Source organism: Vespula vulgaris, chromosome 11, assembly GCF_905475345.1.
Source record: "Vespula vulgaris chromosome 11, iyVesVulg1.1, whole genome shotgun sequence".
NCBI classification, from domain to species: Eukaryota; Metazoa; Arthropoda; class Insecta; order Hymenoptera; family Vespidae; genus Vespula; species Vespula vulgaris.
In genome coordinates this window covers 2003722-2019351 of record NC_066596.1, presented here as the reverse complement: position 1 = coordinate 2019351, position 15630 = coordinate 2003722, and the positions used below count along the sequence as shown (strand labels likewise).

The 15630-nt window shown below is 29.6% G+C and overlaps 2 protein-coding genes across 2 annotated transcripts; both read left to right on the top strand.

Moving 5' to 3' along the window:
* The first annotated feature begins 59 nt into the window (after positions 1-59).
* On the top strand, positions 60-11355 carry LOC127067680 (tyrosine-protein phosphatase 69D-like). The gene is made up of 11 exons (XM_051002911.1): positions 60-453; positions 1257-1562; positions 1662-2249; positions 2342-2635; positions 2717-2976; positions 3117-3870; positions 3939-4185; positions 4321-5332; positions 5415-5702; positions 6017-6430; positions 6522-11355. Exons 1-11 carry the CDS (start codon positions 363-365, stop codon positions 6600-6602), a joined length of 4335 nt encoding a protein of 1444 aa, XP_050858868.1. The 5' UTR covers positions 60-362; the 3' UTR covers positions 6603-11355.
* A 138-nt stretch (positions 11356-11493) lies between these two features.
* LOC127067688 (uncharacterized) lies at positions 11494-15536 on the top strand. The gene is made up of 3 exons (XM_051002935.1): positions 11494-13313; positions 13383-13643; positions 13765-15536. The coding sequence occupies exons 1-3, from the start codon at positions 12948-12950 to the stop codon at positions 13993-13995; spliced, it is 858 nt and encodes a 285-aa protein (XP_050858892.1). The 5' UTR covers positions 11494-12947; the 3' UTR covers positions 13996-15536.
* Positions 15537-15630: the final 94 nt, after the last annotated feature.

Sequence of the window (15630 nt, the reverse complement as noted above, 5' to 3'; positions counted from 1 at the left end):
AGATTCCTATAGAGTGCTCTGTACGCATAGTAATGCGCGTTGGAAGATACAGTTTATATAGTTGCATGTAGTGGCTCGTAGAAAAGTCTGCGTTATGTTCCATAATAATATGATTCAGTTTTACTAAGCACTGTTACAAAGTCAGATTTCCAAAGTGGATAGGAATATCTGAAATGTGCGTTAACGCACGTAAGTGCGCGGTGTAGAATGGTACAGTGAAATAAATTATAATACGTGTGAAGAGGCGATGCCATAGAAAGGCGACATGGGTTTCTGAGAGGGATTTGGATTGCGCATGAAGACGGTAGAAAGTGGTAAAAGGGCCAGAAGATATAACGCTTGCACCCGGCTGTCACGACGCCATGTTTCTTCAAAACGGTCTACCGATGTCGAAAACTTCTTTATTAATTCTCTGCTGTCTTGTATTAGTTTCTGCTGGCCTCGATGACGGGGGTATGTATATATTATCTATTGTCTCGAAAATAGTAAGAAGGCGTAACACATATTATCATGGGCGCCAAATGATGTGCCACTGTTTTCTATCATCGCCGATGTTTCACTGTGTATTATTACACAAATTAGCCGACAATTGAAATAATATGTTATTATTTGTACGTGTTTTTTCTTTTCTCTTGATATTGCATAATTACATAAAAAGATGTCTTTGTACTTGGTTCTCGATTAGATCAATTATATATTAATATGACGGAATTAGATATTATTATAAATGGATTTAATTAATGACGATACTTATAATAATTATGCAATTGTATACAAAATGTAGTTTTTATATAATTTTTATATGAGATTATTAAATAACTCTTTATCTTTTTTTTTATTATTTTTTTTATTTTTTTTTATTTTATTTTTTATTTTATTTTATTTTTTTTTTATTTTATTTTTATTCCTTCTTGATAGTTTAAATAGGATACAAATGATAAATTTATTATTTATATGTTCTTTATTTTTTTTTATTATTTTGTATAAGAACAAGAGAATTATTAAAGGTTCTCTATCAGTTATATATGTTGAAGAAAAGAGTATAAATAGAAAAGTATATGTATATACCATATCTATGTATCAATATTGAATCTACAAATTTGATATATATTTTTCAATATTTATATTTGCAATATTTTTATTATCATTGCAATCAAGATTTAATAGTTTATTTATATATATAATTATCACTTTTGAAAGACTTAGAATAAACAAGAGATAGGAATCTATTTAAGAAAAAAAAATTTTATTCCTAGAAACAGACAAGACAGAAAATATTTGGCAAAAGAATGAAAAAATTGCTACATTAGAGATAACAACATCTCAAGATATAAATGGAATTGAAGCAGGTAGTACACCTTCTTTAACATGTAAACTCAGTGTGCCTGGCCAAGTTTGGTGGACTACCAAAGGGAACAATCTTACAACGATTAAAGATTTTGAACATGCTGGACGATTTGATATAAAAAAAGCAAGCAGGAATGATACGGGTGATTACAAATGTATGGCTCGAACTACAGAAGGAGAACTTCTTGAGAAAGAGATTCATATTAGGGTGATAGGTGATAATCATTTTCAAATCAATAAGTAATCAAGTAGTGTAGCTAGTGTAGCAAGCTAGTGTAGAACATATATAATGAAAATGATTTTATAAATTTTAGAACCTGGTAGAATAACATCGGATAAAGATGTCAGGATAAAAGTATCGGAATCAGCTAACTTAACTTGTCATGTATTCGGCTATCCACTCTCAAATTTCAGTTGGTTAAAAGGAAATGATACTAAGACCAGTGAAAATTTGAAGAATCATTCGACTGTCACGCATGTAAATGAAACCTATGTAATAATGACATTAGAATTTAAAATTCTATCCCGTAAAGATAATGGTACATACATCTGTAAAGCACAAGATAATAATGGCATAATAAGTGCCTACAGACATCTTTTTGTAATCGATGTGCCAAAAGTTAGCATTGATTTTATAAAAGCTGTTGGTGCTGGAAGTATCTTTTTAAATTGGACAGTAGATGACGGTAATGAACCAATTAAAGAATATTTAATTAGACATATGAAAAATGGAACAGATCAATTTCAGTATTATAGAAAACAAATTGGTGGAGATATTTCAAGCTATGTTCTGAAAGATTTTGAAAATGGCACAGCATATAAAATTGGAATTAGTGCTGATAATGCTGTTGGCTCATCTCATATACAATTTTATCCACATTGGGTCACTACACTTGAAAAAGGTATTTAAATAAAGCATAGTTATGATCTGGCTATTATTATAAAATTCAAGCATATAATAATAATTATGAATCATACAACATTTACTTCACAGATCCAGTGTTCATACCAAAAGTTTCTGTTAATGGTGTCACTGAAAATTCTATTACTATAGCATGGACTGTACCACCACCACATCTGAAAGAGCATGTGCATTTTTACAATTTAATGGCAACTCACAAAGATCAAAAACGACAGGCAGTTTATCCAGCACAGCAGTTTACTGTATATGCATTTGTAGATCTTGATCCAGCTACTATTTACAAATTTAAAATTGCAGCTTGCAGTGAATATACAAAGCAATGTGGTAATTGGAGTACTGAGGTGAATGGCACGACATTAGATGGAGGTATTACTAATCAAAATTAAATATTGTATTCATCATAGATTTGTGATTTTTAATGAATTGCAATATTATTCTTCATTATAGTGGCTGGCCCACCGAAAGATTTGCTAGTTACATGTCAATATGATAACATAAGCAGTTCCAGTTTTATTTCTATTTCTTGGACATCACCAGAGAAAACAAATGGTGTTATAACTCGATATAATCTACAATTAAGTGGCATAGCAAAATTTAAAAATGATATGGGCCGGTTAGATATAGATAAGTGGTCTTTACCGGTTAAGAGTATCTCAAACAAGAACAGTGTTAGATATGGTCAAATACCAGCCAACACAAACTATACGGTATTTTTTTAATTCTTTTTATTTGCAAAAGAAATTTGTATCCTAATACATTATTATATAATTATGTAAATATGCCGTTAATTTTTTAGTACAAAATTTCATGAATTTCATGATGTTAAAACTAGTTATTTTGTTGAAAGGTACATGTACATGGTGTGACTAGGTCTCGTTCTCCAGGAAAAGATGCAACTGGTAATTGTACAACTCCAGTTACCATCCCTGACAGAGACAGTTTAAATATGAGAACGTGGAGAAAAATCGAAAATGAGGGTAGACAATTGTTTAAATTATATTTACCACGTATTTCGGAAAGAAACGGCCCGATATGTTGTTATCGAGTATTCTTAGTGAAATTAGCGCCACAAACGTCTGTTTCTGATTTACCGCCGCCCGAGGAAATAAACGTATATTCCTATAGTTATGCCCATAGTTCTCCAACAGGTGGTGCATATGCTGCAGAGGCATTTGACACTGATCAATTAATGTCTGAAATTTTTCTTGGCGACGGAGTATCTTCTAATGGTAGTGTTCAATGTAATCGATGTATTGGTCTTCGAGCTAAAGGACCACCTTCGGTATTACATTTTGTTCCTGAAACCGAACCTCCAACACCAACCATTAATGGAACAAGTACAACTATATTCAGTACATTATCAACAACAACTTCCATAAGTCCCAAAATCAAATCAACTATCATCGATCAGAAAGTAGAATCAACGACCCCAACTACAATTATCAAGGATAGTACGGAATCAACAGCACGTAAAAAAAGAGAAGATTCATCAAATTCTAAAACAATTTTTAATGAAAAATCTTTGGAGTCATCGCCACCTCCTACACAGGATGGTTTTTTGGATGAAAGATCAAATTATACTGGTTTTATAGAAGTCATTGGTTGGTATAAATTTTCTTGCTTGCAATTATTGTCAATGGCATCTTGTTTATATCATATTTTTTTGTAGTTTTCAGTAGTAATGAGGATCGATTTCTACCTGCTTATAGTGGTTATTTTAATCCTCTTTATGGAGGAATAGATCTACAAAGTATAGCAGCTGATGAAGTAACTATGCTTGAAATAATATTGCAAATTTCTATTGTTTTAATATTGATCATTATGATCCCGCTTATTGCACTTTGCATATTACATAGATATACTAAACGTGTACAGCAAAGAGGAGAAGAAATTATAACTTTAAGGAATAGTTTCAGGTGAATACATAACGATTTCTAGAATAATTTTAGTCATTAATCAAATGTTCTATTTTTACTAACTAAATATATTACTAATCGAATTATTAACTAATTTACTAATTGTACACGATTTATTTGGGATTTTCGTTATAGACATCTTTGTCGAAGTCTTCGTGGGAGGCATCAGCTTGTAGCTGCAAGTCCGCCTGATATGCCACCAATTCCAAAGAACGAATTGTTGCAAGCATATCTCCAACGTCATAGAGATTCTGATTATGGCTTTCAACATGAATTTGAATTATTGCCTGATAGGTTTATAGATCGTACTACGCGTGCTTCTGAGGCTAGAGAAAATTTATACAAAAATCGTTATCCAGATATTAAATGTTATGATCAAACTAGAGTACGACTTGCACAAATAGATGGTATTTGTGGATCAGATTATATTAATGCAAACTTTGTTCTTGGTTATAAAGAACGCAAAAAGTTCATATGTGCACAAGGTCCTATGGAGAATACAGTATGCGATTATTGGAGAATGATTTGGGAACAACATTTAGAATTAATTCTTATGTTAACTAATCTGGAGGAATATTCTAAAACAAAGTGTGCAAAATATTGGCCCGACAAGAGTGAAACAAAAAACTTTGGAGATATAACAGTTGAACATATTCGTGAAAGAGCGTATTCTGATTACGTTGTACGTGAATTAAAAATGACACGTCTTGGAGAACGAGACGCTCGTACTATAGTACAATATCATTTCCTTGTGTGGAAAGATTTTATGGCGCCAGAACATCCTCATGCAATATTGAGATTTATCAAAAGAGTAAATGAAGCATATTCCTTAGAAAAAGGACCAATATTGGTACACTGTAGTGCAGGTGTTGGTAGAACAGGAACGTTAGTCGCCTTAGATTCTTTATTACAGCAATTAACAGAAGAGGGTCAAGTATCTATTTTTAATACTGTATGTGATTTAAGACATCAACGAAACTTTTTGGTGCAATCTTTAAAACAGTATATCTTTATTTATCGTGCATTAATGGAAATGGCACAATATGGTGATACAGAAATTCCAGCATCCCAATTAAAAGCGACTGTTACACGTTTGAGACAGAGAGATAATGGTAAAGAAAAATGTCGAATGGAAGAGGAGTATGATGTAAGTGAAAAGACATTTATTTGTAAAGAGAAGAAATGTTCTTGCTGTGACATTGATAAGTTTTTATTTTTAATTTTTACAGAAAATTAGTTCTTTATTAGAAGATAGAAAATCTTTCTCTGTTGGAGGAGGTGAAGAAAACAGAGCAAAGAATAGAAGCGAATTAGTAATACCATATGACAGAAATCGTGTAATACTTACACCTGTTCCAGGCAGAGAACATTCAACATACATTAATGCCTCATTTATTGAAGGTTATGATAATTTTGAATCATTTGTTATCACCCAAGATCCATTGGAAACTACTATAGCTGATTTTTGGAGAATGATTTCAGAACAGTGTATATCTACAATAGTAATGTTATCTGACGTAAGTGACTATATTTATAAATTTTAATGAATGACATAGCCCTTCTTTATTTCTTTTCTTCCTGCGAATAATTTACTATATATATATATGTTCAAAATATTGCGTAAATCATCATTGCGTACGCAATAAAATATGTTTGACGATTAAATAAAGTTAGAGTTGGGTGATAAAGTCACAGTGACCCCAACTTAAGATAATTAATATATTCAAAAAATGTATTATGAATGATGTAGTTCCTTAGGATAAAATATAATAGCTCGAAAGTAGAATAATGAAATTAATACAACATTCACATTTATGTGAAATTATTATAGTTGAATGAAGGACCACGAAAATGTCCACGATATTGGCCCGATGATGAAACTACTTATGATCATATAAGAGTACGATACATTCAAAGCGAGAGCTGTCCTTATTACACCCGTCGAGAGTTCTGTGTATCTAACACAAAGACAGATGAAAGTGTAGTTGTAACACAATATCAGTATCATGGATGGCCCACAGTAGAGGGCGAAGTACCTGAAGTAACGCGAGGTCTAATTGAACTTGTAAATCAAACGGAGTCAAGTGGCTCGTTAGTAGTACATTGCAGTTATGGTTCGGATAGAAGTTCGATGTTTGTGGCATTGAGCATATTAGTGCAACAACTACAAACTGAGAAACGTGTAGATATTTTTACAACAACAAAGAAACTCCGTTCTCAGCGGCATGGCATGATCAGTACTTTTGTAAGTTTAACTTTTTAATAAGATTATTATTCGTTAGTTAGGTATGCATAGAATTATTAAGTAATTTATTATATGTCATAATATGTTCCAGGCTCAATATGAATTCTTATATCGTGCTATTGTAAATTATTCAGATCTTCACAATCTTGCTGATGGAGAATCAGTCTCATAATATCGACAAACGTAAGTTGAAACAAGTTATAGCATTTCACTTATCATGTTTGTTGACAGGATATGCGAACTCTATGCAAGCTCTTTGCTTGAACAAGTGTTTGAAGGTTTATAAGTGTTGAGATAAACATATATTCAACCAACCAAAGAACATCTGCAGAAATATTAAGGAACAAACATAATATAATATTGAACATAAATTTGTGCATAAGATAATTCAAGCTCCATAAATGTGGGCATGAAATTTTGCATATTATATTCTCAATTTAGCTACTAGAGAAATTTTTGCACACACTATCTTTTAACGAATGGCCAATATTGTATATTCCTAAACAAGTAGGATAATATTAAATGCACAACTAAAACACGGGCTATCAGTGATATCGATCAATGGTTGGTTATTAATATAAAACTATCATATATTCATGATCATTTGTAGCATTATGTTCATATTAACCACATGATCATTAAACTGTTCTAAAGAACTAAATTTTATAAAATGGAAATAATGATCTTGTTGTCATTTCTTTTTAAGTAATATTGCAAAATGTAAAGTATTCATTTAATGCCATAATAAATAAATAATATACGAAGGTATATACTTACCACCGATACAAAAAATACAAGATATATAGTAACGAAGTATTAGAACAGTTTTTTTTTGCTTTTCATATACTTCTACTCGTTATGTTTTATTATAAGATTACATGTAATTTCATATTCATGAAAAATCGATGACATGATTAATGCTCTTCCTGACTCTATTTAATAAGATATATATATATATATATATATATATATATATATATATATATATATGTATATTATGCTAGAAGCAAGTATACGTGAGAATAATTACATTAATTAATTTAATTAAAAATTAAAAAAAAAGAACTTTTTATCAAAATCAGTTCAACATCCTCAAGAATATAATAATAATCATTGATAGATTGATATTCACCAATTATGCATTTTTATAACGCGAACATTCATCATAAATTAATTATTATTATTTTTTTTATATATTACTATATTGTATTTCTGTTTCAAAGTCCGATATGTTATATATATGTATATATATGCACGTATATACACATATATATAATGATCCAATTGAAAACAAAAATAAATGATGCATATTAATAAAGACTTTATAGCGAGTCAGCAGGAGTATTAATGAAAAAAATGAAGTGCTTATAAAAAATGCGAGAGAATAATTGAAAGGAAAGCTAATTAGTATGTTTATATGTATTATTTTTCGCTAACTTTAATGCTTTGTGTTATTAATGCGTTATTTGACCAGAACAGAGTATGTTATAAAAGTCTATGATTTATTACCACATTTAGTATTATCATAATTGTAAACACACACATACACACACACACTTACACATAGATATACACAAATGTGAATATGTTTATCTCTGGAAACATATATATCATACATGTATGCGTAATGGTACGTGCGACTCACATGCACTTTTTTCTAAAGAAAGACTGATACTTTTATTCATCCCAAAATACGCGATTAAAGTACGTAGTTCGTATAATATTTACACAGTTGTGTAATAATGTGAAGGATGAGTTTTTTTACGCTTCATACATCCGAAATTCGGAATATCTATGTACGCGATACCCCTTTATCAGTGTGCATTTTTCAATGCACTATTTAGAGTTAAATTAACAAGGTTGATATAAATAAGAAAAGAAAGAAAAATTTAAGCGTGAGGATGAAAAAAGAAAGAATATTTTTTATTTGTTGGCACGTTCGTTCATTTCTAGTCAAATTTAGCACCAAGACGTGCGTTGCTAAATCATGCTTTTACGGCAGGAGACAATCACATTTAATTAAATTTCTCTCATCGCGTTTATATATATACACACACACATATATATATATATATACATATATCAGCAAAGCTTATTTTTTTCTTTCCTTTTCATATTAACTTTCATTCCATTCTACGACAAATAAATATCTTCATTATAGCGAACTAATTATAATGACCGATTCTATACAAATAATTTGCTAGTTTACATTTCGTTTAATTATGTTATCATTTTTAGCATCTTTAAGCTCTTGTTTTTTAATCCGTCAAATACGAGTTCGAGAGGTCGATTATTGAAAATTATTCGTACATTCGTTGACACACACAGAGACACGTCGTTGACGAATTAAAAAACCAAACCTATGTAAATGATAAGTATCCCTGTACACGTATATCTGTATTTATATTGTTACCGTCATTTATCGTTGTTGCTATCGTATCAATGAATAGGTGTGATAATGGTTCGTTTCAACAGTTCGGATATATCTAGTATAAACGAGCGTGGTAAATTTGAACAGAGGAACCGTTTTTACATTTTAGATACGAAATGTAAATTCTCGAAGAAAGGATCGATAAGATACTCGTGTTGTAAAGTCAACGATAAGAAATATCTTTAACCGATATACTGTATAAAGCTAGAAAGAGGAAAAAAGAACAAAAAATATTATCTGTCGATTAACTTCTTAATTTTATTCATTAAAAAGACATTCATACAATTTCATTATTATATTCGGTTAATCGTTTAATTTTAAGTTTTTCAAGTGTCGACATAATCACGCATTTCACTATAAAGATCTATCATCGCTATAGCGCCACTTCTTTTTATACTTATATATTTTATTATCACGTTTTATACGTGTTAATAAACTAAGTGATACTTTAATAATTGATCCTTTATAACTAATAATATATATATTCGTAAATGTTTCAACTTCATTTATTGGTCACATTGAATATTGAATAATCTAATCTCTAGATTAAAAAAATATATATATACTCTAACTTTTGTTAAGATCATTGCCGATGAAAGCTTGATAGTACAGCGTCTTAATGAGTATCAAATAGATAGTGACTTGCTTATTGTAATCTTGTTTTCATTTCTTAAATAGATATGTGAATGTGCAATTGCACAATGTAATGCTAAAAAGGGTGCAACATGAGTGATGAAAGAGCGTGCCGTGTATGCGTGATGTCTGTTGTATGTTAGACGATTTATAAGAATTCGAAACAAGAAAAAAAAGGAGACGGCGGTTTAATATATCGTAAACATCATTTTATCTCTAACAATTTTCTAATTAAGCCACCCACGCCGTATTTTTTCACATAAAAGGAAAAACTTCTCTAACTATTGTTTTCCATGTAATAGCCCATAATTGCCCGTAATTTATAATAACAATATGACGCAATTTAAAAGAAAAAAGAAAAATAATTTTCTGTTTTAATCTATTAATTAGCTAATTCGTCGTTTTGTTCATACATACACAAATACACACGTACACAATGTTCATATTATGGGTTCTCGATATTATTTAAAATCCGATAGGTGCTAGTGTTATTAAAAATAATAATTCATTAATTAGTTAATACTCTCGGTGACTTCGTAATTATTAATATAACTGAATTGAATATATATTGTAGTTATAAATGTAATTAAATATTTTAATGACGTAATATATAACGAACAAAAGGGGAAAACGATTTCCATGGAATCGTGCTTTAATTAACCACTAAAACTTCTTATGCGTTTTCCAATAATGTGAAAGACGATTTCAGGTGCATACAAGTACACACATTCCTGTGATATTTCATACGAGAAAAAAAGATAATGAGTTTAAAGAAAGATTAAAAAGAAGGAAAAAAAAACAAATGAGAAAATTACCGATCTTTAGTATTGCGAATAATATCGTATTTCCATTTATTATATAAATATTCAGCGAATATTCTCATGATCATTTTTGAAATAAAATATTTCGACGCGAGTATGCGTGATATATCGTGTTTTCATCGATCAATCGTGATAACATTAAAATATTTCCAGCATACTTGTTAGACGAATAACATTTGAAATTTTCACGATAATCTCATATTGAAAAAGATCTTGGAAGAAAATTATTAAAAGAGAAAATTAATTACAATAATAATAATAATAACAATAATAGTAATAATAAGGATAATTAAAGAACATGATCTTTTTTTTAAAAATCGTTCGTACTCAATCATTTTTTACTAAGTATTCGATTTAATATTATTAGAGAGTTTATAAATCTCTCTTCAAAAATAGCGGGCCACAAGAAAATTACACTGACGATATATCGACCATTATAGACCCGTGAACACACACGGATTGTCATTCGTGTAAAGAAAGGAAGAACATTTGTAACGTTGGGTCTTATTTTTGCCTATTATTGGGGGGGCCTATTACTGCCGTCTCCGTGTGCGTTGACTAACCATGAGTTATATTGTTTGTAAAGTAACTCCTTAAGATATAAGATTAATAAATTTAACAAGATAATAATTATAATAATTATTATAATGATAATAATAATAATAATAATAATTATAATAATAATAATAATTATAATTATAATAATAATTATATAATATAATAAATATTACGTATCGCATTAATATCGTATTCGTGTATAATGAAGGATTAATATTAATTGCGTATAATATTAGATTTTGTATGATATTCAACCTAACAGGAAAAAAAAGCATAGTTTATACCACGAATAGAGATCTGTATCTATAAATTAAATGTAATAATATTGACGATCGTACGCCTATCGATGAACAATGTATGTACGAGAGGAACAGGACTAAATATTGACCCTGATCATCGAATCACTTTTTTGTATGAAAAGATTGTAAAACGATATCGTACACTTTGATGTAAAAGAAAATACACAGTACAGTAACGAGGTATTTCTATTTCTCTCTCTCTCTCTTTCTCTCTCTTGTTTTGCCATATATATGTTACAATGATCGAACTACTTCCCATAGTACCTTCCTTCACTCGTAAAAATTACTCTCCTTTAATAATGACGATGGAGATAACAGACACGAAGGCTGTCATCTAACATCTAACGGCTCCTATATGTAATTGCCATTCACCGAACCGCAATTCCGGGAACGCTTGTTTATTCCTTCATTCCAGCATTACGGAATACGTTATAAAACGGTTGCTTACTCTGCACAATGACCCCTCTATATAAAATAGCTCGTTTTTTCTTTTTTTCTGTTTTTCTTTTTTGTCATTTTTCATTTTCATTATCATAAATATTAGTGTATATATATATATGTATGTATGTATGTTGTATGTTTGTATGTATGTATGTATGTATGTATATTTAGATAAAATAAAATGAAAATATGTTGTAGGCTTCATTAGTCGTTCGGTATCAGTAATTAAATGTCTTTACTCGAATAATGGAAATAATTAAGTTTTTAATATAAAATTTTAATTATATTCTTGATTATTAACTTCTCGATTGAAAGAGAATTCAAATTTATAGAAATTCACTTATGGGAAGTAGTTCAAATGACGAACTATATTTGTATCATATGATTTAATATTTATAAGAATGATTTATATTGATGTTATAATTTCTTGTCTAAATATGAAAAATTTCTACATATTATGTCAGAAATATTTAAAATTAGATTTATGTCACAAATCCGTTAAAAAGAAAAAAATATAAGATAATTATGCCTTCTGGGAACTGTCGATCATAAATACTTAATAATAGTAATTTCCCGCGTAAAAATGATCACGTACGAATGGTAACATTTATCAAAATGAAAAAATTACAGTTACAGTTACGTATTATTGGATAATCGTCTGAAGTTACACTTCGAAATATACTTATTTCGATTAGCAAGCTGACCGTATCTAAAAATATATTTATAGAAAATAAAAATTGAAAATAACATATATATATATACTTATTTTATCAAAGAGAATTTTCTTATTTGTGATTCCGTTATTACGAACCCTTCATTATTTCTTTTTAATATGACACATGTAATTACATAGATATATAACTAGTAGAAAAATATACATCATTATCGTCATCATACATTGACTACGTTTGACTACTAGGTAGAAGCTAACTTTCTTATTACTATTGAAATACTTGAACAGGTGGGGAATCTATTGGTCAAAGAAGGTAGCAATTCACTTCAGTTTAGTCTTAGCAGTATCTTGACGAACATGTTATACGTAACTAATATGTGATCATATATATGTGTATATATATATATATATATATGTATATATATATATAATGAAAATCAATTAAAAAAAATTTCTTTTAATTTTAAATATTCTATTTCAACAAAGAAGAAACGGAACTACCAAAGAAAAAAAAGAATATATGAAAGGAATTCAACGTTCTATCATCGCGTTCGACCGATTTTTAATTATCAGTGATTATGTGTGTACTACCTTTTATTTTCCTTTTTAGTCGTAGCGAACCTGTTTCGTTTGGCAACATAAAATAACAAAATTGTACGAAATGAGACATATTATATTCAAATTTTTATGGCTCATTATTATACCGCCATTGGTCGATGTCAATACGAAGGTACTAACGACAACTGAGTCAAGTGCAGACTATCTTCAAAAAGTTATGCTCGAATTGCAACAACTTCATTCACCTACGACACCAAAAACTTATGTTGGATCTACTGGAAATCTTCAATCCGACAATTTACAACAGTACAATCAAAATCAAAACTACTCGATTCAAAATCATCTTTCTGAAACGCATCAATTCGATCAAATATTTCGTAAGGACGATTTTCGAAACTCAAAAACATCGTCTCATAAAAAAATTGATTTACAACATTCTGGATCGGAGAATATACCGCAATATTACGAGGTATTTTAATATTTACAAATTTTGCATGTGTTCAAATTAATGACGATGCAATTTTTTACGAATCGACAGGTTCGCTCTCCCACCTACGTTAGCGCGGCAAATTTGAAAGATAGTAGATTATTTGCGGAACTCGCTGCAATCTATAAAAATGCGTTGAACAAAGGACCATTTATCAGTGTATCGTCCTCGTCAAATTCTGACAAGAGACCTCAAATCGTGGAGACTCACCTTGAATTACCAGTTAGGCAACCGGCGTATCATCATTATTATTTTTTCCCATTAAAAACAATTGAAAATGAAATAAATAAAAACGACGAACATCATCTTATGGTAAGTACAGTATTCTTTTATTTTTATTTATTAATACAACAATTTTTTTTTTGTATCATAATTATACATATATTATAACCTCTTTAATGTTACGTGGCTCATACAATTGTCTATTTTGCAGAGTACATATAATATCGATAACGTTGCTGAAAGTGCATCTCATAAACAATTAAGCAATCCACTTTTTATAGCTATAAGTACATTCGTCAGTATAGCTGTTTTATTTATGATGGGAATTCTATTTTTACCAAAACTTCATCAATACGGCATTTTTTCAACAAGAGGAATTCAAGATGATTTTCTTTATTTAACTAATATCGTTATGGGTGCTATTGATAAATTTGAGGATTAAAATTTATTTCATTGAATTATTTGACACAGATTAAGTCATATATAGTATTAAGAAGCAAGAAAGATATGAAGATATCAAGCGTGTAGCAGAGTATTTAAGACTGTTTATCACCAATAGTTTTATAATGATTTAGACCAACAATAAATATAAGTGTAATTCTTGAATGATTTTAATAAACAGTCTCATTTTTAAAATGAAGATTTAAGCGAGGATATGACTTTTGAATTTTTGCAAAAGCTTTGTTCATCAAAATCGTTCATGAATTACGCTTGGATTCGCTTTTGGCATAAAAAGCTATTTTGGATATTTTTTCTGAAAAAAATAATTTCGTATAGTAATGTCTCTTGAACTTTGAAACAAAAGAGAAAAAACTTGTACTCCTAATTATTAATTTTTATATAAACGTTTGAGTGGTATGTGCTTTGTTTCCGTGAAGTAGACAATTGCTTCCTTCTTTGTGTGTATAAACCGATGCTCAGCCGTTTAATTATGTGTTCAGCTGTTCATGCTAATAGATTTTAAGAATAACATATAATACTTCACAATTAAAACTTCACAATTATTCAAACAATGTATAATGTACACAGAGCATAACAAAATAATATTTAAACAGTAATGTATATCGTTTAAACATTACATAATTCGTAGTACGTGTTAGATATAAAATAATTTCAATTTAATATCTTAACAAAGTTAAATTTTGATCTGCGGCTCGTTACTCTCAGGTGAAAATATTTTCTTCAGTAGAGACAAATCAAGTTCGATTTGAGTACTTTGATTTTGTTTGGGAAAAGCGATCTTCAAGATGTCTAGCCCAGGTTTTAAATTCTTTCTTTTTCATTTTCGATTTTTCGTCGAGCGACCGACATATCATCGATGGATCGGTCCATCGATGAGAATTCTTCGATTATTAATTCTTTTCACGTTAGATGTAGAGAGATCATTCTTCCATGTAGTGAGATAGGAAGAACACCTGCGCGCATGACGGCGTACGCAGGCGATTTAAATCCTATCAAGGACTGTGTTTTATTGTTCGAGGTATCGAAAACATTTCGAAGGTATCGAAAACACGAGCGATCGTTTTAAATAGTGATGACTGAAGCTTACAATATTGAAAAATGAAGCGACAAATCATCCCAAAACTCGGATTTTAAAGTAGAGTCATCGATAGTTCGTGGACAGCAACTTCCACGTGATAAGATTTGGATCGGTATTACTTGTGATATATCAGAATCTAAATCTAAATTATATAACACAAGTACTACCGAGCGAATGACTGCATATTTTAACAAATTTTCAAATTCTAACTAAGCGTTGAAGTAGTTTTACATTTATCAATACTATTTTGTTAGATAAATAGATTAGATATAGTAGAATTTTAAAGTAATTTCTTAGAGAACGCAAAATTCTAATTTTTTTTATTATTACTTTTTTTTACTTATTTTTATTTCCGCTTTTCAAATTAAATATTATATTCTCTATTCTATTTATGTTCGCCGTCGTATCTATATATTTTAAGATTCAAGATATTCATTAGCAATTTTTTTTCTTTAGCTGTTTTTATAAGTTTAATTAGAAATAAAAACTATAGAATTTGTGTAATTAACAAATATTTTTCAATTAATTTTATCTTCA